The sequence below is a fragment of the Lissotriton helveticus genome, chromosome 7 (genome assembly GCF_964261635.1).
Source record: "Lissotriton helveticus chromosome 7, aLisHel1.1, whole genome shotgun sequence".
Classification (NCBI taxonomy): Eukaryota; Metazoa; Chordata; class Amphibia; order Caudata; family Salamandridae; genus Lissotriton; species Lissotriton helveticus.
The window spans coordinates 1,060,156,249-1,060,181,557 of NC_136068.1; the positions used below are offsets into that span (position 1 = coordinate 1,060,156,249).

Genomic DNA, 25,309 nt, shown 5'->3' on the forward strand with positions numbered 1-25,309 from the left:
GGAACATGATTTCTATGATCATGGCACCCTACCTTTCCCCACAGGCTAGGGTACGGGTCAATGGACAACTTACAGAGCCCTTTTCCATTCATAGGTGTACACAGCAGGGTTGCCCCCTGTCATCTCTGCTGTTTGCCCTTGTGGTAGAGCCCCTAGCAGAGATGATCAGGCAGACGGCAGACATACATGACCTCTCTCTTGGAGGTCGGCAGAAAAAGGCAGCGCTCTTCGCAGATGATCTTATCCTCACGTTATCGCGCCCACACGTATCCCTCTCGCCACTTCACTCCCTGCTACAGACCTTTGAACGGGCCTCAGGCCTTAAAATGAATCATGGCAAATCCTGGGCCCTGAATCTTATAATCCCTGAGGAGGAGATACAAGTCTTGAAAAAGCTTGCTCCATATCAATGGGCCACCAAACACATCCGATATCTCGGACTTAAACTGACTCCCTCCTTGGATACGCAGACCCAAATAACTTGGCGGGAATGCAGGAGGACTGTGCTAGAGGACTTTAGAGGGTGGAAGTCCCTGACGCTGTCATGGCTGGGCAGACTTCGGAGCCGCATTGAGGGGATGAGAGCCAACGGGGCCACGCTGTAACCGTTGCCACATTGGGCAGAACAGAAGACCCCCAATACCACGCTTTTGGCTCATGAGGCTACTTAGCCCATTACTATAAGTTCAGTATATCGCCAACTGGGTGCAACTGACTTTACCTTTTAATAAAACAGATAGGTACATTTCACCATAAATTATTTTTGTAGAGCACACTTTGACATCTACATATACATGTGAGTAAGGTGAGGATAACTAGTGCACATCCTTGTCCTGAAGAAGGAGTCCTCCACTCCGAAACATGTTGACGCACTTTTGAGGTTGCCTTACCCTAATCAGTAGAGAACAACCTCGCTTGCACTTTTTAATGATACCAGCCGAGGACTCAATAAAAGTTTTTGTTTGCCTACGAGCCAGGTATTTTTTAAATTTCACTTTCACCTCACTACTCACATTCTACCACTCCACACACACCAACACATAGTTCACTTTCAGTGCTCCTACGTAGTCGTGAGTCGTAGCACGCCGCATTCCGTAGAGGTTTGCGAAGACCCCGATGATGAAGCATGACACCAAGGGGCCTTTTGGTGTGTGAGGGGTATTTAAACAACACTGGTTGCTCCCCACCACTGTAGGGATCACCGAACCCAATCGAGTGGATTCCTTTTGTTTATGCGTATTGCCAGGGGAGACAGAATCCACTTCTTCCTCTCCCTCCCCCTTTTGTTTATTACTTGGGCAGACTTAATGCCATTAAAATGTCGAAACTCCCTAAAATTCTGTATTTATTCCAATGCCTTCCCAACCCTATCCCGCAGCACCAGATACAGGGCCTTTAGCAAGACCTTACCACTTTCAAATGGGGCAGGTGTAGACCACGATTCTCCCACAAGATCCTCATGCTACCGCGAGACAGAGGAGGGCTGGCTTGCCCCAACCTCCTGGACTACTATTGGGCCTCTCACCTTTGCTTTGTCTCGGAGTGGACAACCACTGAAAGTGAAAAGATCTGGCTCCATATGGACATGATGGTAACTGGGCGTACCATCAGGGATCTTACGTGGCTCCACCGTACTGCACGCCCCCGGAGGGCCTATATTGCTGTTCCCACAAAAACAGTCCTAGATATCAGGGACAAGGTGGCCGTGCGTAAGTGGCTCACGACCTTCCCCTCCCCCCACACTCCCACTGTCAGTAACCCACTATTCCCTCCTGCCCTCCACTCGCAAACGTTTTCTAAATGGTTGCAGGGGGGATGCAGAGTGATCGGCGATCTAAACGAGGTGGGGAACACTTAAGACCTTTGCTCAGTGTAGAGAGGAATTTCACCTTCCACTGGGAGAGGGACTGCAATATGTGCAACTGCGGCATTGGGTGTCCTTGCCGGAGATGCAACAGGAGGCCCTCCGCCCATTCACCCCTTTAGAGCGGCTGGTCCGTTCCTTTGACAAATCGAAGGGCCTTATCTCTCGGACATACCAGATCCTACAGCACCACCCGGTACTGCCTACCCATTCATATCAACACCAATGACGTCCTCCACGGAAATCACACCCGCACAGTGGAATCGCCTATGGTGAAATATCCTAAGGTCTATCGTAGTATCTTGCAGAGGGAAAATGCATGCATAATTACGACACAATGGTATTACATGCCCGCTCGACTGCACAAAATGTTCCCTGCCACATCCCCTTTGTGCTGGAGGTGTTCGACTGCATCTGGAGATTTCATTCATATTTGGTGGGCTTGCCCACTCATGACCCTGTTCTGGAAGGAAGTCCTTATTCATATTAAGAAGGTATTGGGCTTCCCCTCTGCCTGAGTCCACAACCACAATCCTTTTGGGCATCAAGCCTGTCAACCTAAAGGCACTTAACCGCAGCGATTGGACTATAGCACTTCACATGCTTGGGGCTGCTAAACAACGTATAGCTTTATATTGGAAGCAAAGCGGAAACCCCCCAATTGCTGCTTGGTTTGTGTGCTTATGGCATGTAATAACCATGGAACTAATTATAGCGCAACTGCAATCACGTGAGACTCGCTTCACCGCTGCTTGGCATCCCTTAGTCAAGTACCTTTGCAAAATAGAGCATGCACGCTACCTACCCTCCAAGCTTAGAGCACTACGACTTTTCAAAGATGCTATACCTCCGCCTGCTCCCACCAGACTTCTCCTGCAGTCAGATAAACGTTGCGCGTAACCTCCTTTAACAAATATTAGGACTTCCAATAACAAACGCCGCTGAACCCTTCCCCCGTCCGCCCACACAGTCTTTCCTTTTACTGCTATCTATCTGTCTTTCCTACTACTTCTTCTCTTTCCGACACTTTTCTGTCCACTCATCACTGCTCACTTTCTATGGGCCTCCTGCCCGTGTTTTTAGTGTTGTTGTTTTTAAAGGGTCCTGCGAATTCCCACAATAGACCAATATTGTTATATATAATGTGTCACGCGGTCAGCCCAACAAGGGTTGTAGGCAACATGCTGTGTTCAATTTACCCTGATACTGCTTCTTCATAGCCGTGGAGACTCTCCTATAGAACGCGGCCGGCCCTGAACTGCTCCCTCTTATATCCAAGGTGAGTTCACTGTTGCACAATGCCTGTGCCGCATATCATAATGTAACGAACACGCCAAAATCTGTGATCCTCCATGGTCCTGCCATAAAGACTCCTGGGGTTGCTTGGCTTCTGCACCCCTATTGTGTTCCTGAAGAGGGTACCCCTATGTACCGTTCAGCCTCTGGATCGCCCTGTATCTCCGCCTCACAACACAAACTAACAAATAAACATGTTTGTTCCCTAGCTACGCACCCAACCAGCACGCCGGGTATGCAGTAGGGAGGGAGACGACATGACCAGGACGAATTAAAAGGATGGCCAGATGGGTGGGGGAAAGTATAAGTACCTTGCTCCAACCCTCAGAAGCGCAGGAAGTGTGCCAGACTTTAGGGACTCCCAGGGGGTCCCTACAACTAGAAGTGGGGATATGCCTAATGTGGCACTAAAGTGGCCACCCTTTTAAGCGGACACACTGCGTGTGCTGCTGGCAGCCTCATAGCAGGTCTCGAAAAATCCACTCGCTCGCTCGCATAGTCGAGCCAGATTTAATTAGGGCAAGCTATTTTTAGGTCCTACTCACCCTTTCTGGCGAGTACGAAGACAAACTGACTTTTGACCTCTGTCTCTGAAAGCAGAGCAAATATGACAGGATAGGCAAGATTTAAAGAAATTTTCATTGCTCACAAAGTGAATGAGCAATAAAAAATGCCTTTAAATCTTGTTAACTTGTCACATTTGCTCACAGAGGTCAAGTGCATTGCAGTTAGGTCCAGTAGATTTATTAAGTTATTACACCTGCAGGTCTAGTAACAATTTTTTGATTTTTCGAGCCCTGCATTGTGCAGATATAGGCAACCGACCCGAGCAAGAACATAGCATTCACAGCAATACAACAAACACACAAGACATGTTTGTTGGGAAACATTTTGCTGCAGGTTTATTTCATACAAGAGATATATGCCAGAGTGGTGGGTTAGCTTACCGACGATCCAAGGGCGGGCAGTGGTGCTTAAGCTAGGGTGCCCTGCCCACCTGAAGAACCAAATGCACGTGGCCAACCCAATCGGTTCTACCATTTTGTGGAGATTATCCCCCTTAAATACCGTGGACCACCAGTCCATCCCTTTACTCATGCCGTTTTAGGGGCGGAGCATGTCCAGGCAAGCCCCCGGTTGCTCAGGCTTACAACTGCCCGAAGGACTAGCGGGGCATTGTCGCTTTCCTCCAGGGTCCTGATGTAAATATTCCTGGGGTTGTTTGGCTTCTGCACCCCTACTGTGCTCCTGAAGAGGGTACCCCTATGTACCAATCAGCCTCTGGATCGCCCTGTAACTCCGCCAAAGCCCTGAATGTGGCCGCCGTCATATCCAGGGCCCCCCACCATGGCAGGCTCCCTAACCTCCTGCAACCTGCAGATACCAGTCCTTCCAGCTGGGCCAATTCACTCTCAACCTCTGGCAAGTGTGACCGGTCCCTATCGGGGTCCCATGTTATGTTTGCGCTAAAGAGGCCATGCCTAATTACCAAGCCCTTCTTATTTAATTTGATTTTGAATCTGGGTTGAACCAATCCCTCCTGCTTGGTGGACTTGTATTTGGCTTAATTTACCCTTTTGTAGGAAAGTTTGATGGCCTCCCCAGAAGTTGGGAACTATTGTTCTCCTCATTAACCACAGTTCCAAGATATGTCCCTCATGTGCCCTCTGTACTAATTAGCTTTTCGTTGGGCCCAGAATATACCCCTCACTGCCCCTGACCCAACTTCAGGATTAATTGGTAAATGTAGAGGTGTCCGCCTTCAAGGCCACAAGTATGTTTGTTTAATAAGTTATTGTTGTGTTCAACATAATACTCTTATCTTTATCAACTGCCCTCCATTTGTTTAATTGTGCCGCACCGGCCAGAAATAGGACCCCTTGGGGATATAAAACAGCTCTTTTCGTAACCGCAGTTCTGTGTGATACCAAACATAATGCACTGTGTGCAAGTTTGTGCATCTTCTTATAGGGGCGATTAAGCCCTTGTTTGCCCCCTTACTTGGAGGGACCCAAATACGAGGGTTCAGCCTGATGATCAAGTGCCGTACCAGCAAGTGAACATGTAGACATGCATCGGTTTTAAACTGCGTCATGTACTTTCAGGATGCCTGTTGCTCCTCTCCCTCCTAAAACACGACAAAGGTGGATATAAAACAGGGCGTTAGGCTGAGGTCCCCCAAGTGTACTCCAAATATACTGCTACATATCACTTCCTTATTGCCTGCAAAACCTATCAGCCTGACTGCAATCTGTAGATGCTGTGTTTGCATGCTGGCGTCCCCACCCCAGCGTATGTAGCCCATAGCCAGACTTTTGCCAAAGGTATACCAGTGTGTAGAAAAGACCCCAATGCCTTTGGATAGTGAGAACCAAGGGTAGAAACATATGAACGAATTTACCTGCACCTTCCTAACAAGGAATGCTAGATGTGTTCTGGTGATAGTCAGCATATCTGCTCCAAGCCCAATTTCTCAACATTATTGAAGCCACAGCACACCTTTTAGAATGACCAATGAACCCCTACCCGGGTGTGAGTAGCCCAGGGCCAGACTTCTGCTGATGTATACCAGCACGCAGACACGTAGATGGAAAAGCTACTGGGATGGAGAGAACAATACTTGCAGTTTGCCTGCCCGTTCTTAAATTATGGGAATGTCGAATGTCCAATAAACTGTAGCCTTTGTGCTGTAACCCAGTCTTTCCCACAACTTTGAAACCCCCAACACACTTTTTAGACTGACGAACTTACGCAACTCGCCGAGCTGCAATGTAGATAATGCTGGAGCATTTGGCTTATCTACCATTTCCGTTGCAATGACGAATCTGTTTGCACAGACAGTTTTCTTGATACTATAACGAACAGAATAATAATGTGTCATATCCGGTTTCAGTGAATGTTTGTCTTATTTGCACCAATCCCAGGATATGGGAGAATGTAATGCCTATAGCATTGCAACTACTAGCAAGGAGCTATTGGGATGGTGAGAACAGGTGGATAACCATATTTGAAGTTTATTTTTCTTTTCTTAACTTGTGGGAGTGCTGAATATTTTCTTATAACTGTGGCCTTATTGCTCTAACGCAGTGCTTCCCCAGAACTTTGGAACCACCGCATACTTTTACGATGACAAGCTTAAGCAACCCACCTAGCTGCAGTGGCGGTGGAAGGGCAACCAGTAACACTCATTTAGCGCATATTCTGTTGAACTGAAAAATACATTTACACAAATTTGTTTGGCTGTAACACGCTTGTTTACCGCGAGCACCTCTTCTGTCGCAGTGACAGATACATTTTTACAGACAGTGTTATTGACAAACTATGGCAAACAAATTAATACTGTGTCAAGTCCGGTTACAGTGAATTTCTTTTTTTTAAAATTCTTTTTATTATTAAGTAAAGAAAACAAACATGGTCAGTAAGTTACATCAGCCTCGAATCAAATAGCACCAGTAATACATCAATAGTCTATACATTTCTTGCGGTTATCGCCACAGGAATACAGTTTAGTCTAGGTCTTCCGGGCCGTACTGCGGGACACGGGGAGGCTCGCATATGTTTCCCCTGAATTCGTTCCATCGTGACCAGATTCCTCCCCATTTGCGGGGGCATCCTCTTGCCGTATATACAGTGTTTTCTTGCAGCATGCACCAATCCATGTCACTTTGCCAGTCTATCAGTGTCGGTGGATTTGGGGCGCCCCACAATCTCGCAATATTTCTCTTTGCCACCATCTGCCCAAGCGTCACCCAGATTTTCCCTTTTGAAGACAGGTCAGTGGGCTCCCAAATGTTCAGGAGACATCTCTTCGCCTCAAGGCGGATCTCTACTTCCCACACCTCCCGCATACACTGCACCACCCGTTTCCAGTATCTCTGTACTTTCGGACACTCCCACAGTATGTGGAAGAAGGTGCCTGTCCCTCCACATCCCCTTCTACAAAGCCCCTCTCCTCCTTTCCCCATCACTTGTAGCCTGGTACACGAGATATCAACTCTGTGAAGGAGTTTCAGCTGGATTAACCTCAATCGGGCCGAGATCGCTACCTCCCTAGGGGAGGCGAGAGCATATGACCATTCTTCCTCGTCAATCTCTAGCCCGTCAGCGACCCACTTTTCTTTCAAGGGAAGGAGTGTGTCAGGGGGGTTGTTGATTAATTTTTTGTATGTGTGAGAGATGGCGTGTTCTGGGATGTGCCCGTCTAGCAATCTATCTTCCGGTGGGGAGACCTGAGGTGGGTTGGTGCCTGGTGGAATGTTCGCCTGTAGGGAGTGACGCCCTTGCAGGTATCTGAAGTGTTCAGTATGGGCTAGGCCGTACGTTTCTTGCAGGTGGGTGAACGTGTGGACTCCCCGTGGCCCCCAGAGGTCTCTGATTTGTGAGATCCCTATCAAGTCCCAGCTACGGAACCCCTTGGTGCGCCTCAGGGTGCCGAGTTTCTCGGAGGCCCATAGCGGAGTTGACATAGTGAGGACATCTGACCACCCTAGTTTCTTCTGGGCAATATGCCATATTTGTACTGAGTGTTGCGTCGGTCCCGTGAGTTGATGTTTACCTGGCTTGGAATAGAGTGCAATCTCATAGTTCCCCCCAGGTAGCAGCCACCTGTCCATCCCGTACCCGGGGTCGTTCCCGTCACTGTATGTCCCTTGGTTGATCGCCGATAGATGGGCGGCCCAGTAATATTTGCGGATATCAGGGAGGGCGATTCCACCATCTTACCACCCCAGTTTGAGTTTGCGTAGGGATTCTAGGTGCCCCTGCCCAAAGGAGGTCTCGCTGCGCCGTTTCGACTGCTGCCAGATACGAGTTGGGGACTAGGTCAGGGTAGTTCTGCAACGCGTAGAGAAACCTCGGCAGCGCCACCATCTTAAATAGGACCGCCCGGCCCAACAATGACAATGGAAGTTGCTGCCAGGATTTGGCATCTCGTTGGAGCCGTCTTAGGGGTGGCAATAGATTACGTTCGTACAGCAGAGTCTTGTCTGTGGAGATGAAGACCCCTAGATATTGGAAGCCGTCTTTTGCCACTGCTATAGGACAAGTGGCTGGGAGCGTCGGGGGGTCTCCGTGTAGCACGTAAAGGTAGGATTTGCTCCAATTTATCAGAAATCTGGAGTTTCGTCCGAAGCTCGCGAAAATGTTGAGCGCCGCCGAGATAGATCTATGCGGTCTGGAGAGGTACAGAAGGATATCGTCGGCGTATAGGGAGATCTTGTCCTCCCATCCTTCCGTCCAGGCTATACCTTTAAGGTAAACATCCTGCCTTATCCAGGCCGCGAGCGGTTCAAGGGAGAGCGCAAACAGGAGGGGAGAGAGAGGGCAGCCCTGTCTAGTCCCTCTCTCGAGGGTGAAGACTTCGGACGCCTTACCATTTACCACCACCTGGGCCAACGGTTCGGTGTAGAGGAGACGCACCCAAGATATAAAATTCGGGCCGAAGCCCAATTTACGAAGTACCGCGATCATGTAGGGCCACTCCAGGGTGTCTAATGCCATGGTGGCATCAAGGGAAACCACCACCGTGTCCTCTTGCAGCCTGTGTCGCTGCCCTAGCACCCCGTTAAGACGGCGAATGTTAAGCGCTGTGTTGCGGCGAGGCATGAACCCTGATTCGTCCGGATGGACCAGGGTGGACAGGACCGGCTGAAGACGATTTGCCAATGTTTTGGCCAAAATTTTTGGCTCCGCGTTAAGCAGTGAGATCGGTCTATAGGAGGCGCATGACTCTCTGGGTTTTCCCTCCTTAGGTATTGCCACTATCGTTGCTAAGCGCTGGTCCCGTGGCAGGAGACCCCTCTCTTTACTTTCCTCGAACATAGGTTTTAGGTGTTTGCTGAGGGCCTCTGGCTGTAATTTGTAGCGCTCTATTGGGAGGCCGTTGGGCCCCAGAGCCTTGCCCGGGCGGAGGTCGCTAATTGCGCGTTGTAGATCAGTGAATTCGAGCGGGCTCTCAAGGGCTTCTCGGTCTTCCTCCGATAGGCAAGGCATTCGGATGTCCGCCAGGAGGGCTACCGAGTCTTCTTCTGGACGGTCCGACTCACGGCTGTATACCTGTTTGTAGTGTTGTGCAAATTCGGCCACTATCTCCCGGGATTCAGTTACCACGGTCCCCGAGGGCGTTAAGAGTTCTGGGACCACTCTATTGGCCTGTTGTTGTTTATCAAGCCACGCTATAAGTTTCCCAGCTTTGTCTCCTAGGTCATATATCCTTCCCATCTTGTGCCTTGCTACCGTTCGAGCTTCCTGCGTAACTAGTGCCTTATATTCTGCCATTTGGGGCCTAAGCCTATGCAGTGCGTCAGTTGCCCTAGTTTCTTGTGTCTCCCTCTCTAGCACAGCCAGGTCCGCTTCCACCGTGGCAACTTGCTTGTCTTTGTCTTTCTGTCTGCCCGCGATGGTAGACAGCGCCTCCCCCTGATCACGGTTTTAAAGGCCTCCCATAGGGTAACAGGGGAGTCCACCGACCCCACATTATCGTCAAAGTAGTGAGTGATCGACTTAGTCAGTTTCCTCCTAGTCTCCTCATTCTTTAAGTGCCAAGCGCTGATCGGTGCGATGCAGCCCTCTCGCCGCGTCCCAAACGTTAAATGTGTGAAGACTGGCGAATGGTCAGATACGCCACGTGTTAGGAGTTTTGCTTCTTGTACCGTCATGTCGTGTTGTAGTAGAGTGAGGATGTAGTCCAGGCGAGAGAAAGTGTGACGTGGCCCAGAGAAAAAGGTGAATTGAGTGTCTGCCGGGTGCAGCAGCCGCCAGATGTCAATGAGCCCGAAAGCTTCTATGAAGTTTGCCAGCCATTTCTGCCCTTGTGGTATGTCTCTGGGGGGATGCCTGTCCAGGGTACCTGACACTACAGCATTATAGTCCCCTCCCATTACCAATTGACCGTCAGGGAGGGAGAGTAGCATTTTGCCCAAGTCAATGTAAGCGGGAGTTTGGAGGCCCGGTGGGATGTACACTGAGAGAAGGTTCAGGCGATAACCTTCCCATCTGCCGGATAGTGCCGCAAAGCGGCCCTGCGGGACTGACTCAGTGTGGTCTATGTGGATAGGCAGTGATCGACGCAGCAGGATCCCCACCCCCCTGGAGCCGGAGGTGAAGCCTGAGTGGACTGCAAGGGTATACCCCCACCTATTGAGGGCCTGACATGTGTTCCCCATGAGATGTGTTTCTTGTAAGAGTACTGCGTCCGATTGATACCTTTTTATGAATTGTAGGACTATGGTGCGTTTGAGCCTGTCTCCTAGCCCGTTGACGTTCCAGCTCAGGACTTTGAGACTTTTTCCCACCTTCTAGCCATAACCGTTGCTATGTGAAGAAACCTGTACCCGCATTCTGGTGCCCGGGTCGAGTCTGGCATTGTAAACTATACATGACCGTAAAACCGTCCCAACTCCCCTATCCTCCCAGCTACCCCCCCAACAATCATGATTAATGCAAACATTGACATTTTCAATCAAACGGTTTCCCTCAGATCCCATCCCCCCCGCATTGCCTCCCTCCTCTTTGAACAAATCCCCCCACCCTGCTCCCTGCTCTGTAGGTTTCAAACTACCCACTACCCCAATTAGCAGAGCGCCTGTCGCCCAACCCCACCCCGGAGAGAGTGAACCACTTCCCCCCCGAGGAAACTCTGTTAGTGAGCACAAGGGCCAGCCCCAACTCCAGCCGCCATGCCCGTCGGCCCCATACTTTAGTTCCCTTAAGTCTATGGTGTAGTGGGGGATCAGCTTTTAAGTTCAACAGTCAGGACGAAAACGTCCGCTTCCCCACACCGATGATGCTGGGATCTTACCACTGTGGATGCTTGTACAGTACTGTTCGACAAGGCGTGGCTCCGCAGTCTGGATCTCATCTTGCTGTGTTGTCTTGGAGCGGGTCCCAGCGAGGACTGTTAGATCTGGAACGCCACGACCTTTGGCTCTGTTCGTCCCCGGCTGATTTCCCCGCCGCCGACCCAGGGGAGGGGGCCCTGGTTTCCTTCCAATTGTCGCGGTCCTGCATTGCCGGCGCCTCCGGTGCCAGCCCATCGAGCCACTCCTGGATAGCCGCTGGCGAGGTGAAGAAGCGGGACTTACCCCCCGAGCTAATTTTGAGTTTCGCAGGGAAGAACATCATATATTTGATGCTTCGCTTTCTGAGTGCCGCCTTCACTCCCATGAATGAGCGTCGGTCTTGCTGGACTTGCAAAGTGAAATCAGGAAAGAATCGAATGGTAGTTCCCTCGTATTGCAGATCACCCTGTTGTCTGGCAGCCTGGAGGATGGCATCACGGTCCCTGTAATTCAAATTTTTTGCGATCAGTGTTCGCGGTGGGGCCCCCGGCTTGGGCTTAGGGATCAGGGCTCGGTGGGCCCGCTCAATGGTAAAAATCTTAGAGAGTCTCTTAGGCCTAAGGTGGTGTAGGATTAGGTCTTCCAGAAACAGCTCTGCACTCTGCCCTTCCGAATCTTCCGGCACACCTACGACGCGTATATTACTCCGTCAGGCCCTCCCTTCCTGGTCCTCTAGCCTCAGGGCCATTTGGCGGTGTTGGTGGACAAGTTCGTTTACCCGGCCCTCCAACTGCTTCGAGGAGGCCCTGAGCGCTCCTTCAGTGAATTTCTGACTATGCTGCATCTGACAGTGAGTCCCTAGATTTGTCTTGGATGTGATAAAATAGTTGCTTCCATTACACTTCAGGGTTACAAGGCATGTGCTTAATCTTTAAGCTTTGACTGTTGAGTGTGCCCAGTCGGTTCACCAGTATCACTTTGCAATTTCCTAGACCGCAAAATGGCAGGAGATAGTCAGCCCCAAACCCAGTGCTAATATAAAAATTCATGGCCCATTCTGTCGAGGGACGTAGCCTCATGTTTGCCCACAATGGTGTGATCTGGAATGCTTTGTCTATGCATCACTGAAGGCCTCTGCAAGTAAAATTGTTCTGGATGCTACAAAAATTTTACTCAGGAGGAAGGTGTCAGTCTTGTATTGAAGGAGCCATCGCCCGTCCAGTGCTCCTTTTGAAATCGCCATCCATCCTCCTTGCGCAAGTGGCATTTACCAAATTGTCCTAAACACCTGGTGGTCAAGCCTGGGCATGATAGCGCTGAATAACAGGTGTTTGTTGATATTCCCACTCAATGATATCAATCATGAAATTTGTAGAGCACGCTACTCACCCTCTAGGGTCTCAAGGCGCTGTGGGGAGGGGGAGTCGCTACTGCTCGAACAGCCAGGTCTTGAGTTGTTTCCTGAAGGAGAGATGATCCTGGTTCAGCCGTAGGTGGGTGGGGAGGGAGTTCCATGTCTTGGCGCCAGGTAGGAGAAGGATCTTCCTCCGGCGGTGGATCTGCAAATACGTGGGACGGAGGCGAGGAGGGGGGGCTGGCAGAACGGAGCTGGCGGGTGGGTGTGTAGAATGCGAGGCGGCTGTTGAGGTACTTGGGGCCCATGTCGTGGAGAGCCTTGTGTGTGTGAGGAGTCTGAATGTGATCCTCTTGTTGACGGGGAGCCAGTGCAGGTCTCTCAGATGGGCAGAGATGTGGCTGTGACGACGGATGTCCAGGATGAGTCGTGCAGAAGCGTTCTGTATGCGCTGGAGTCTTTTCTGGAGTTTGGCTGTGGTTCCGGCGTAGAGTGCGTTCCCTTAGTCCAGTCGGCTGGTGACGAGGGCCTGGGTGACCGTCTTCCTGGTTTCGGTGGGAAGCCACCGGAAGATCTTTCGGAGCATGCGTAGGGTGTTAAAGCAGGACGACGAAACGGCGTTGACTTGCTTGGACATCGTGAGGGAGGAGTCCAGGATGAAGCCCAGGTTGCGAGCATGGTCCGTTGGCTTGGGGGTGGTGCCCAGGGCAGGGGGCCACCATGAGTCGTCCCAGGCAGAGGGAGAAGGTCCCAGGATGAGGACTTCCATCTTGTCTGAGTTCAGTTTCAGACGGCTGAGCTTCATCCATTCCGCGACGTCCTTCATTCCTTCCTGGAGGTCAGCGGGGTGACAGGCTGAGAGAACCCAAGTGGGTTTGATCCGTGCCCAAGAGGGCAATCCCAGGCTCCTGCAGTGAAAACATTTGAGCAGGCACACTGTGTGTGCCGCTGGCAGCCTCATTAGGTGGCGAAAAAGAGGTAAATGCTAACAGCAGGTTTAATTCAATCAATTCCACTGTATTGTTAGAAATGCCAGGCCTGGCTGTATTTTATGGCTTTTATGTTCTTTGGAGCCCATTGCCCATAAAAAGGGAACAAATCAGAATTACTTAAAACATGACTAATTCAGTAACAACGCATGTTTATAACAACAACACAGAAAGTCTGCCTCTCCTCTCAAAGCAACACACACCCATACGTGCCATCCTGACTTACTCTCCATCAGAAAACACAGACCAGAACATCAAACACACCCAGCTCTACCACTCTCCATCTCACATATACGCACCCTCACAAACACTGGGGCTGCTTCTCAATCAAACATTTGTTTTCCTTTTTTGCTCACAGGTCCCCCCTCTCACTACACAAAGTTTTGTGCTGTGTCAACTGTACATCTCTGCCATTGTGTTTACACATTCCATTTCTCTCTCTCTCTCTCTCTCTCTCACACATGCACACACACACCAGTCCTCCTATTCCCATTGCGCACACACCCTCCATTCCTACCTTTTCCTATTACACATTCCACTCCTATTCTCTTCCCATCCCACATGCACACGCACACAACGAGCTCTCACTCTAACAAAAGCACATGCTTTCTCCTCTTACTCCCCACCACATATACACCAGGTACCATTACCCCAAAATACAAACAAATACACTCATGATGTTCCCCAACACTTATCACGATTGGCAATGCAATGCAATAGGTGTCACATTTGCGAGAGTTTGAGCTATTGGCATTGTATATGGCAATGACTTTTATTTATATGTTTTGAAAACAACTCAAATGGAAACAAATATGAATATGAATACCATCTCAATGAAGAAGTTGCAAATCTCCTGCAAGAGAACAATAATCCTAGATGGCGTGCTGTAATGCTGAGAATTAGCCCAGATAAAGCAGACGGTGTACATCAAACCACTAATCATGGAGAGAACCTGGAAGAAAGCACAGGGACATCAGATGAGAACGGAATCTCATACACACTAAGACTTACTTCAACAAATGACTTAACGATGCAAAGGGTGGCAGATGCACGTCCATAAATATATACATCATAGAACATCAACCTACTGGTGCCTTGAAAGTGCTCATGTGAAACGTATTACAATGATTTTATGATTACCTGAGGAAATTCTGTTTGCTCAATTTCATCTAACCGTATTTTAAAGGTTTTTAAATATAAAACAATGTCTTTGGCTTCCTTCAGTCCTGTAAAAAGAGAAGTGTTTGATTATACATTCAAGTATATTATTACAGAAACAATTTGGGGGTTTAAACTCAATGTTAACCTGATTGTTGTAAGGTGAAGACAATACCTGCATCAAGATCCTTGTAAATGTTTTGAAGAGCTGGCCAGTAACTACTCCTTGCGTTTTCCAAAATCTCTGATATTTTATAGGCTCTTGGCATGAGCAGCTGAATAGAGAAGGCGAATGAATAAAAAAAATAGATGGTTAAAACTAGCTGTTGGCAACATTAGAAACGAAAAAGAAGAACTAGAGAAAGATTAGTGACTTAAACACTGGACGTCAGCACATTCTGCATGGTCTAACTAAGATATATGTGAATGCATGCACCTAAGATTAAACAATCTAAATGAAATGTAACCTGCCTCTAAAAATGATTTACTGAGGTATCCTTCAAACATTCATTAGCTATTAAAACAAAGGGGCATATTATCAAGGGCTTTATCTAAGTGGAGATAAATATATCGCCCTATCAACAACAGGGTGCTAACAAGCAAAACCGCATGTTAGCACCCTTTTTCACTACGCTTCCCTTTGCATCTCTAATGAGATGCAAAGTGAGCGGTCCAGAGCAAAATAATTGGAGAAATGTCGCTAAGCGACATTTCTCCTATTATCAAGCTTCAGTTCAGTTCAGTTCAGTACAACTTTATTCGGATACAATAGTAGCCATAAAAGCACAGAATATAAATACATCACAATGATTAAAAAGATAAAAAAGAAAAATTCCATGTACGTATATCCAAAATAGCTAGTGCACGAATATAAATACATCATAACAATTAAAAAAGAAAAAGTAGAATTTTCATATACATATATCCAGAGTGGCTATTGCAAGAACGATCATCATAATAATATATACAACTAATTGATTAAAACAGTTTACAAATTACATAAATATTAAGAGGCCATCATAGACCTACGCGCCCTTATTGCAGTTTTAAGAAAAGTGCCAGTGCGGAAAATCAATTCAACATTGTCTAAGTCTAGCCTACAGCGATATGCTGCCCCAAGGGTGATTGGTCTTAGCTTATTAAAATATGGGTAAAGCAACTGTTTAGAATATTTAAGAAAGTATTTATAGAAATACTGTTACTGTTAGAGACAAAAAAGCAGCGCTAACCACGGTTAACGCTGCTTTTTTACGTCTGCTAATTTTCAGACTTAGCCATGTAATCCAATGGGAGGTGGATTACATGGCTAAAATCACACTGCCCTATCAGCAAGGTTTCGCTGGTGGCAGTGTGATTATCGCTGGATTTTCAGCGATAATCACACTGTTTACCAGCTAACGCATGGATTCCCTTCGCTTGGGAGATAAGCGTTGCTGATAGCGCGCTATCTCCGTGATAGAATCCAGCATTTGCCTGCGATAATTATCCTTGCGCTAAAAGCGCTGAACGATAATTATCGCAGGACCTTGCTAATATGCCCCAAATGCTTTGAAACCAAAGATAATCTGACTCTCTAACTCTCAGCTACTGAACAACCCATCACAGCATTGCAATAGCCTAAACATGCATTCACTACAACAGTGTCTCTGCCTCTCCGTAGCCATAAATATATCACTGCGTGGCTCATCTCCAACACTTTCTTGAACAGAAGGCAGCACCTTCCAAGTAGTTGCTTTGCAAATGATGGCAAGTGGTGCCTCGATAAACAGAGTGACAGTGCTAGTGAATATTGGAAACAAAAATGTTGTGGGACAAAATATTGTGTCATATTGAGGACAAAACTATTGTGAAGGTAAGCAAAGTTTTACTATATATAACTCCACATATATGTACCTTGACAATATATATATATATATATATATATATATATATATATATATATATATATATATATATATATACACACATATATATCACATCAGCTTCTTCTCCTACGAGTCCCGTAGATAAAGACACATATATATATACACACACACATATATATATATATATATATATATATATATATATATATGTGTATATATATATATATATATATATATATATCTTCATGGTATATAGATGTGGAGTTAGAAATAGTTAATCTATACTTACCTAGTTGCACTTAACTTTCTCGATATTTTTATCTTCAATATTTTTGAGAAGACATTCTGTTAACACATTTTTTTTAAAGATATTTTGACAGTGATCTCCTTTGCTTCACCTGCATCTTTTCCTCAGACTAAAAAAAAATTGAAATACAGGAGTCTCGTTCTGCAACTCCTGCAAAGCCTCCCATTGAGTTGGCAACACATCAGCTCCTGAAACTCCAACTAGGTCTTGCCACTGAACCTTTTCAGACAAACTTTCACCGAGGTACAACCCACTCATTGTTTGTTTATTAGGTTTTATTGAAACAGAAAGCACCAAGACAACAGTACATTACACCAAACATAGCGACATCACCGCTGTACAATTGGTAGTTACATGCGTTTGTGCCAACAATCAAAGGACCGTCAAATTTCTCATTACAATTAGAATCTGGTTTATCCGGGGGTGCTGTGCCACAGCCCCTCTGCATCCACAACTCATACGCAACTTGCATCAGGAGTGATGAGACCAATCTCTCAGATCTGCAGTGTTATTGCCATCTCTGGGATTTATAATCAGTTCCTTTAGATGCATACATATATTTCACATCAACAGTATCTGTAGTAGTCTCAGATTAGACTTCTCTGTCGTCGTGTGAGGCTTCAGTTTGTAGAGCTAAGTGTGTGCAGCAGTAGTAGTGACGGAGCCACCAGGCCCGCACTATATACCGACTAAAGGTATAAATAAAGGGGCACTTAGCTCGGGGTCTTGGCCCGTAGTATGATACTTGTGAGTATACGTCCCATTATTTGCTGCCCCATAACTGCGGCCTACCTGCACATCAGCTGCGCAGACTACCCCGGTGCCGATTAACACATTGGCGATGAGGCAGGTCCCACCCACCCTCGCCTCTTCCGCTCTGCTGGAGGCCTGTTGTGGCTCCTTGTGGCGCCGGTGTTCTAACTAGCTGATCTTCCCAATCGGTTTGATCTCCCCCTACGTCAGAGGGGAGATTAGAAATACAGCACGAAGCTAACTATCTGATCTTCCCCGTCGGTTTGGGCTTCCCTTGCTATAATGTGCTTTGCTGTATTTGCGCTTCTCCTACGGGGCTTATAAATTCCGCTACAACCTGTCTATTGTTGCCAGGCTTTTGTCTATGCCTCCCCTAAAGCGCTGCTGCTATTTGTACGTGTGCCTGAGCGAAAACTCTAATGGCCTCTGTAAACTTTGCAAATATTTACAGTTTTAATCATTAATTGTTAATCTATTTTCGTATGTAGCATATGGATACAGTAAAGGGAAAAAAAATGTTTTTTGTTTCTAAATAATTTTTTGATTTTTACAAAATAAGTATTTTTTGTTGTAATAATGCCACAATATTTTATATAAACAATTAATATATTTATGAAATGAAATGAAATGAAATGAAATGAAATGAAATTAAATGATATTTGTAACGCGCAACTATGCCCAATGGGCGTCAAGGCGCCTAACGCAAACAACTAGCTGACGGCAGTCAGAGACAGGAGCTTACTGATATGCTTTAGTGAAAAACCAAGTTTTCAACTCTTTCCTGAAGAGATCAAGTGAAGGCAGTAGTTTGATCTCCAGGGGAAGTGTATTCCAGATCTGGGGTGCCAGGATGGAGAAGGCCTTACTCCCCCATCTAGCCTTCTTAGCTAGCGGAATAACCAGTTGGTTTAGCTCTAGCGAGCGTAAACATCTGCTCGGAACATACCTAGTGAGCAGAGATCCAAGGGCATCAGCTGGGCCTGCCATCAAAGCACTATATGTGAGGCAGAGAAGTTTGAACAGGACTCTGGAAGGAACAGGGAGCCAGTGTAGATTCTTCCTAGCCAAGGTCATAGAGGACAGCCAAGGCAGGGCCAGAACAAAACGTGCCGCCGCATTTTGTACAACCTTCAGGCGCTGCAGAAGGCCCTTGTTGGCCCCGGCGTAAAGTGAATTACAATAGTCGAGCCTTGAGCCAACAAGAGCGATCACAACCTGCTTCCGTGCCTGAGGGGAAAGATAGTGGACGATTCTTTTCAAAGTCCTAATGACACCCCAGCAGGTGGCCACCGTCCTATTGACCTGGAGTTCCATGGAGAGCCGAGTGTCAAAGATGACGCCTAGGTTCCTAGCAGATTGTGTGGGAGTGGGGCAGATGCCTAAAGATGAAGGCCACCACTCACCCGACCACATGCCCTGGTCTTTGCCAAAGACCAGGACCTCTGTCTTGTCACCATTCAGCTTTAGTGAGTTGAGAATCATCCACTCTGCAACAAGTTGCATGCAGGATCTAAAGCTTGACGCGGTGACATTAACAGAGTGGGTCAGGGACACCATAATCTGCGTGTCGTCGGCATACGACACTACCTCCATCCCCTGAGATCTTACTAGTCTTGCAAGGGGGGCCACGTAGATATTGAACAGGGTCGGACTCAATGCCGACCCTTGTGGCACCCCGCATTGCAGAGACTTGACAGGGGAGAGGTACTCTCCTAGCATTACACGCTGCTCTCGTTGGTGAAGAAAGGAGCTCAGGAGACTGAGGGCCGGTCCTGCTACCCCTGCCTCCCTTAACCTAGATGTTAAAGTGTCGGGAGACAGGGTATCGAATGCAGCTGTAAGATCCAGCAGTACAAGCACGGTGGTTTGCCCCAGATCTACTTTCCTGCGAATATTATCCGTGACTTTGGTCAAAGCAGATTCCGTGCTATGTAGCTTTCTAAAGCCATGCTGGGACCCATCCAAAAACCCTGAAGCATCAAGGAAATTGGAAAGATGATAATTCAAGTGGGCCTCCAGCATCTTAGCAGGGGCCGGCAAGAGGGATATTGGCCTAAAGTTCTTCAATATGCCGGGATCCAGGGTGGGCTTTTTGAGAAGAGGCTTTACAATAGCTCTCTTCCATGCCACCGGGAAAATACCATGTTCCATGGCTCCATTCATTATTTCCAACATCGGAGGAAGAATGATGTCCCTACGGTCCTTTAGTATTTTCAAAGGAACCGGGTCCAGCGGAGAAGCTGATTTCGTTTTATCGAGGAGGAGATTGAGTCCCTCCAGGGAGAGCGCAGGGAAATGGTTAAGGACCTGAGGAATATCCGCATCCCAAGATTCCAGAAGTTTGACTCGAGAGGAGTCCTCCTCACTCAGAGAAATCCTCTGTGATTGTAGAGCTAGATAGATATCATCTATTTTATTATAGAAGAAATCCGAGATGTTGTTACATAGCTCCTGTGATGCAACCACGGGATCAGGTGCCTGGAGAGAGCATAGAGAGTTCACGATCTTAAAGAGCTCTTTAGATGACGTGAGAGCACAGGTCAGGTTGGTAAAGTGATCCTGTTTTTCCTTAATCACTCTGCTCTTATATTCTCGTAACATGACCTTGTAGGCTTCTCTATCTTTAGGGTCCCAGGATTTGCGCCATCCCCGTTCCTTCCTTCTGCATTTTTGTCTGAGAAGTCTCAGTGCCTCAGTAAACCAAGGAGCTGTTGGCTTCTGACGCGCTACAAATTTAAGAGAGGGGGGGGCTAGCTCATCTACGGCTTCGGTAATAGAGTCGATGAGTTCTTGTGCCACCTCATCTACCATCCGCTGAGATGTGATATTAGTATTTTGAATAAAAGGGGCGAGAGCCTCATTTGTAAGATTCCTGAAGTTTCTTTTGAGACATTTCTTGTTGGTACCCAGATTACCTTCAAGACAGGGAATGTCTAAGGACAGGGGAACTGCTAAATGATCAGACCAAATTATCGGCACAGGCGTGCCGACAGTTAGTCTAGAATCATTAGAAAATATCCCATCGAGGGTATGACCAGCCTTGTGAGTCGGATGGAGAACCCTTTGGACAAAGTCACATGCCTCCAGGGAATTAACCAGGGAGGATGTGTCTTTCGAAGCCCTATCCTCTAGATGAAAATTCATGTCACCGAGAATGGTAAAATGAGAACTACCAAAATAGGGTTCCAGAATTCTAAAAAGCTCGGAGCAGAAATTGGTTCTGGAGCCTGGAGGTCTGTATACGAGGATTCCAGTGAAGGAACTCGACGGGGCACACACAATACTAAAGTATAGGGCCTCAAATGGATCGGTGGAAACCGATAAAGATTTTACAGTGCAAGAGAGTGTGGACTTAAAAAGGATAGCCAATCCACCACCTCTACAACGCACTCTATCCAACCTCTGAAACGCATATCCCTCCGGTATAGCCAGACGAAGGTCGTGGCCAGAGGAGTCCGAGGCCCATGTCTCGGTGACAAAGACCCAGTCAGGCTGCCTCATGCTAACAAAGTCATGAAAATCTATCCCATGTTTGATCAGAGACCGTGCATTAATCAGAAAGCCCTGTTTGGGTTGACCGATTGGTCGACCAGGAAGAGGGAGAGCAGGACTCCTAGTAGCCTGTGTAGAAAAGTCAATAGATGTTTTACATGAGGGGCATGACCGCGCCTGATGTAGAACCTCCGGGAGGAGCCGATGATGGCAAAGGTTCACAGGGGGTCTAAGAGACAGCAAAACACGAAACAGATCGACCTTGGAAGACGGAGCGGACAAGTCGGGAGTCTCAGGGTCCAGCCCGTCCTGCAGCACGTCCTCAGCGCGGACGGGCGCAGACGGGCTGAACTCTGGCGTAACTCCGGCGTCAGTCTGGCGTCCCCGCTGCGCGTGACCGCTGCGCGTCAGCATGACTCACTTATGTACCCGCCTAGCGTCCAACTGACAACTAAAGCGTCAAGCCTACCTGTTCGCGCTGAAAAGCGGCACCATCTACTTCCAAGATGGCACTACTGCGAGGAGCTACGCAGGGAAGCGGACCCGCCCAACAGCGGTGTGTTTCCCAGAAGTTAAAATGCAAGTGAGGGCCAGGCGCAGTTAAAAGCAGGGAATAATAACAGAAAACGGAAAGAAAATGAAAAACGAGGTAAGCTTTAAAAACAAGCAGCAGCTCGAATCCTGAAGCACAAAGAGCGCAGGCAAAGGTCAAATGTCAGCTAGAAAGGAAGAGCTAATGATTTTCCGCACTTATGTACCTACAATATATTTATATTGTAGTACTTATACCTACAAATATATTTATAAATATTGATCCATATTACAATACTTATAACAATGAGAAAAAGGAATTCAGCTAATTACAATCAATATGTTTTTTTATTTAAAAAAAAAAAATTATTAAACAGATATGCGATCCACTCTTACATATACAAGAATCAATAAAATGTGCGTTGGCAAATGTCCGAAGCATTGTACATAGGGTAAACAATCCTTCAGAGGTATCAACAGCAACATACGTGATGTATTTCGATTCGATTTTATGGTTTAAGATAAATCAAAATAATGAAAATGCAATGCAAATAATTAAAGAATAAAAAAGGGGAGAGAAAGTAAAACAATAAAAAATTAAAAAGAGAGAAAATAAAGTATAAGCGTGTGGTTGCGAGAGAGAGGGAGCAAATCAATTCATACCAACAAACAACCATTGAATAGCAGATTGTTGGTAAAGGACAAACAGTATTACATTTTGAATCAGGACAGTCCGCAATGAACACAAGTGTGAGAATAAATACCTGCTCATAGGAATATAACAGCAATTAGGAACCAGCATTTGAACTCTGTGACAATCGTGGTGTCTGCAATCTCCAAGCTCCACCATTCAGTGTAAAGGTGCACGTGGCAGAGGCTGTAGCAAAGGCGCTCACAGTGAATCTATGCACAAGCGCCTAACCCACTCCCTCCGGAACTATGGAATTCATGGATTGGGACAGCGATTCCTGGGTAATTTTCGCAATATATGTGCAATACGGCCCCCATATGTCGATTGGACGTGAAGCAACTGGGACCTGTGTGGAGAATTCTTCACTGTTGACATTGCAGTAGGCCATGCTACGAAGCCAAGCCTGAGAGCTGGGTGCGCGTCTAGAGCCCCAAAGCAGTGCAATCTCTCTCTTAGCTAATAAAAAGCCAATGGCTGCCAATCTTCGGGTAGCGCGCGAAAAATGTACGTCATATCCAAGTAGTGCTATCTCAGGGATGGGTGTAAGCTGCAAGTCCAGTATGTCTCCAAAAATACGATGAACCTGAACCCAATAGTCATGAAGTAGAGGGCATGTCCAGGAAAGGTGGGAAAAATCAGCATATGGGGCTTTGCTTTTAGGGCAACAGTGTGGTTTATTAGGGTCAATCTTGTGGGCTAGGGCAGGGGTATGATACATCCGTCTCAAAAACTTAAAATGTATTATCTTGTGTCTGCTATTAATGGATACCTCCTGGTGGCCACACAGCACACCGCCCATTGATCGTCAGTGATTGAGTTCCCAAGGTCTTTTTCCCACGCGGCACACACTTCCGTGTCTGAGGAGGGAAGCGAGGCCAGACATAGTTTGTATAGCTTAGAGACTACATGTGCACCCGTCTGACTCTGTATTATGAACGTGAGAGTCGCCGTGTCCTCGGGGGGAAGTGGAAACGTGGGGAAAGCAGCTCGAAGCACAGACCGGAGCCTAGTCAGTATGAAAGAGTCCATAAATGATTGATCAGCAAAGCGCTGATCCTCCGTCACAGAGAACACATGTCCGTCCGGGAACAGGTCCCCGACCGTGCGTAATTGATATTTGGATAATGTACGCTGAACCACAGACTCGCCAGTGATTGGGAGCCAGTGAGCATTAGGTAACGGAAGGGCAGAGGAATATAATACCTCAATCTGTAGTAACCTACGCAGTTTTTCCCACGCCCAGCATGTGGTGGAAACTGTTTGTATGTCCTGTGGGTCCCGACGAATCCCCTTGGGGAGTATGGAATGAAGCGGAACAGGCAACACCAGGTTCGCCTCGAGCCTCAGATACAAAATTCTAGCGTCTGGATGGAACCATGAGTAGGCATACGAGCAGTGGGCGACCAGATAATAAAGATAAAAGTCGGGTACACGAAAGCCACCCCTCTCATAAGGAAGCGTTAAGGTACGCCAGGAAACCCGCGGGTTTCAATCACCCCACACCAAATGCAACAATAAGGAACGGAGTTGCGAGAAAAAAATCTTGGTGAGAAGTACAGGAATGTTGTTGAAGAGGTATAAAAACCGAGGAAGTATGATCATTATAATAATGGCGATCCGGCCTGCCATGGATAAGGGGAGGTGTATCCACCTCTCCAGGTGATCTTCTACAAAATCAAGGGCATGCCCGTATTTCAAGTGAATCATGGACACCGTGTCAAGGTGGACATGAATTCCCAAATATTTTACTGAATCTGTGGTCCACTCAAGAGGAAAAGCACACTCCCATTGCGAGGTGGAGGTGGTAAGCGGAAAGACGACAGATTTGTGCTAGCTAATGCGAAGGTCAGACTACTCTCCAAAACGGGTTACTTCCAATAACAGGGGTTCCAGATTGGTCTGCGGTGTTCGAACATACAGAATCGTGTCATCCGCGTATAAAGAAAGGAGGAGAGGCCCCTTGTGGAACTTAAGCCCCCTATGGAGGTGTTGTTCTTGAAAATGACGAACCAGAGGGTCCATCGCCAGTATGAACAGCAGCGGGGTTAATGGGCAACCTTGTCGTGTGCCACGTGAGAGTGTAAAGTTTTCCGAGATGGTGCCGTTTAAACGTAGCCGGGCAGTAGGAGCAGTATACAATAATTCGACTGTAGCCACAAACATTTCGGGTATACCCATCCGTCTCATGACCAATAAAAAAAAAGGCCATTCCAGCGTGTCAAACACTCTCTCTGCGTCCAAGAACACTGCTGCGGCTGGGGTCGAGGGGTCAATCCTGTGCAATACAGAGAACAATGTTCTCAGATTGAAGGAGGTGGACCTGTGTGGAACGAATCCGGACTGAGCCGGTGAGATAATAGATTCCATTAATAATGATAGGTGGATGGCAAGAACTTTAGCCAGAATTTTGTAGTCTAGATTCAACAATCAAATGGGCCTGTAGGAGCCGCAAAGGGAGGGGTCGCGTCCAGGCTTGGGGAGAAGAACAATAACCGATTCCTTGAGCGTGGGTGGTAGGACGCCAGCCTCCAGTGCCTCCGCGTAAATATCTACTAGCCGTGGGACAAGTTCCTCTTTGTATTCCTTAAAGAAATCAGCCGAGAAACTGTCAAGGCCCGGCGCAGAGGAGCCCTTCAAAGCATCAACGGCTTCAATTATATATTCTGGAGTGATGGGCGTAGCGAGGAACTCCTGCATGTACTTCTCTAGATACACCATTGCGATCTCATTCAGATAAGGGTCGGGATTACGCTGTTTCCCTGAAAGTGTGGATGTGTAAAGGGTCTTGTAATACGACAAGAAGGTATTGCAGATGTCGGGGATGGCATGGTGTCGTGTGCCCTGATTGTCAACAATGTCAGTGATGTACGACGCCTGACGAGGAGGCAAAGTAGTTGCGCTAACAATTTGCCAGGTCTGTCACCCTCTCCATACTGACGAGCCGTATAATGCTTGTTCAAAAATTTTAACTCAGGAGGGGGGAGGAGCCAAGCTCGCGAGCGTAATGGTCGCCTTTTAGCTCGGCTCCCGCAGCCCTCCGGCCTGATCGTATATCCTGTATCATATCCTGTCCGGAGACGACACATTATCGAAGAATTGGAGACGGAACACCTCACATGTACTTACCGTTTGGCCCGGAGGTTTCGACGTGCAGCGGTTCCGAAGTTGTGCCCTCCGTAAGACCGGGGCCTCCGTGGACCCTAGCCCGGGACCTAGCCTGTGGGATCCGAA

At 47.5% G+C, this 25,309-nt stretch overlaps 1 protein-coding gene across 3 annotated transcripts in view; it reads right to left on the minus strand.

Annotated features, from left to right (window-relative positions):
• The window catches only part of DNAH17 (dynein axonemal heavy chain 17), a 12,633,448-nt gene that overhangs the window by 11,902,264 nt on the left and 705,875 nt on the right, over positions 1–25,309 (minus strand). For all 3 annotated transcript variants that reach the window (XM_078653923.1, XM_078653924.1, XM_078653922.1), the window contains exons 5-7: positions 14,615–14,714; positions 14,422–14,507; positions 14,108–14,233 (exon numbers count right to left, since the gene is read on the minus strand). In XM_078653923.1, the coding sequence (XP_078510049.1) occupies positions 14,108–14,233; positions 14,422–14,507; positions 14,615–14,714 (312 nt within the window). The remainder of the gene's footprint in view (positions 1–14,107; positions 14,234–14,421; positions 14,508–14,614; positions 14,715–25,309) is intronic.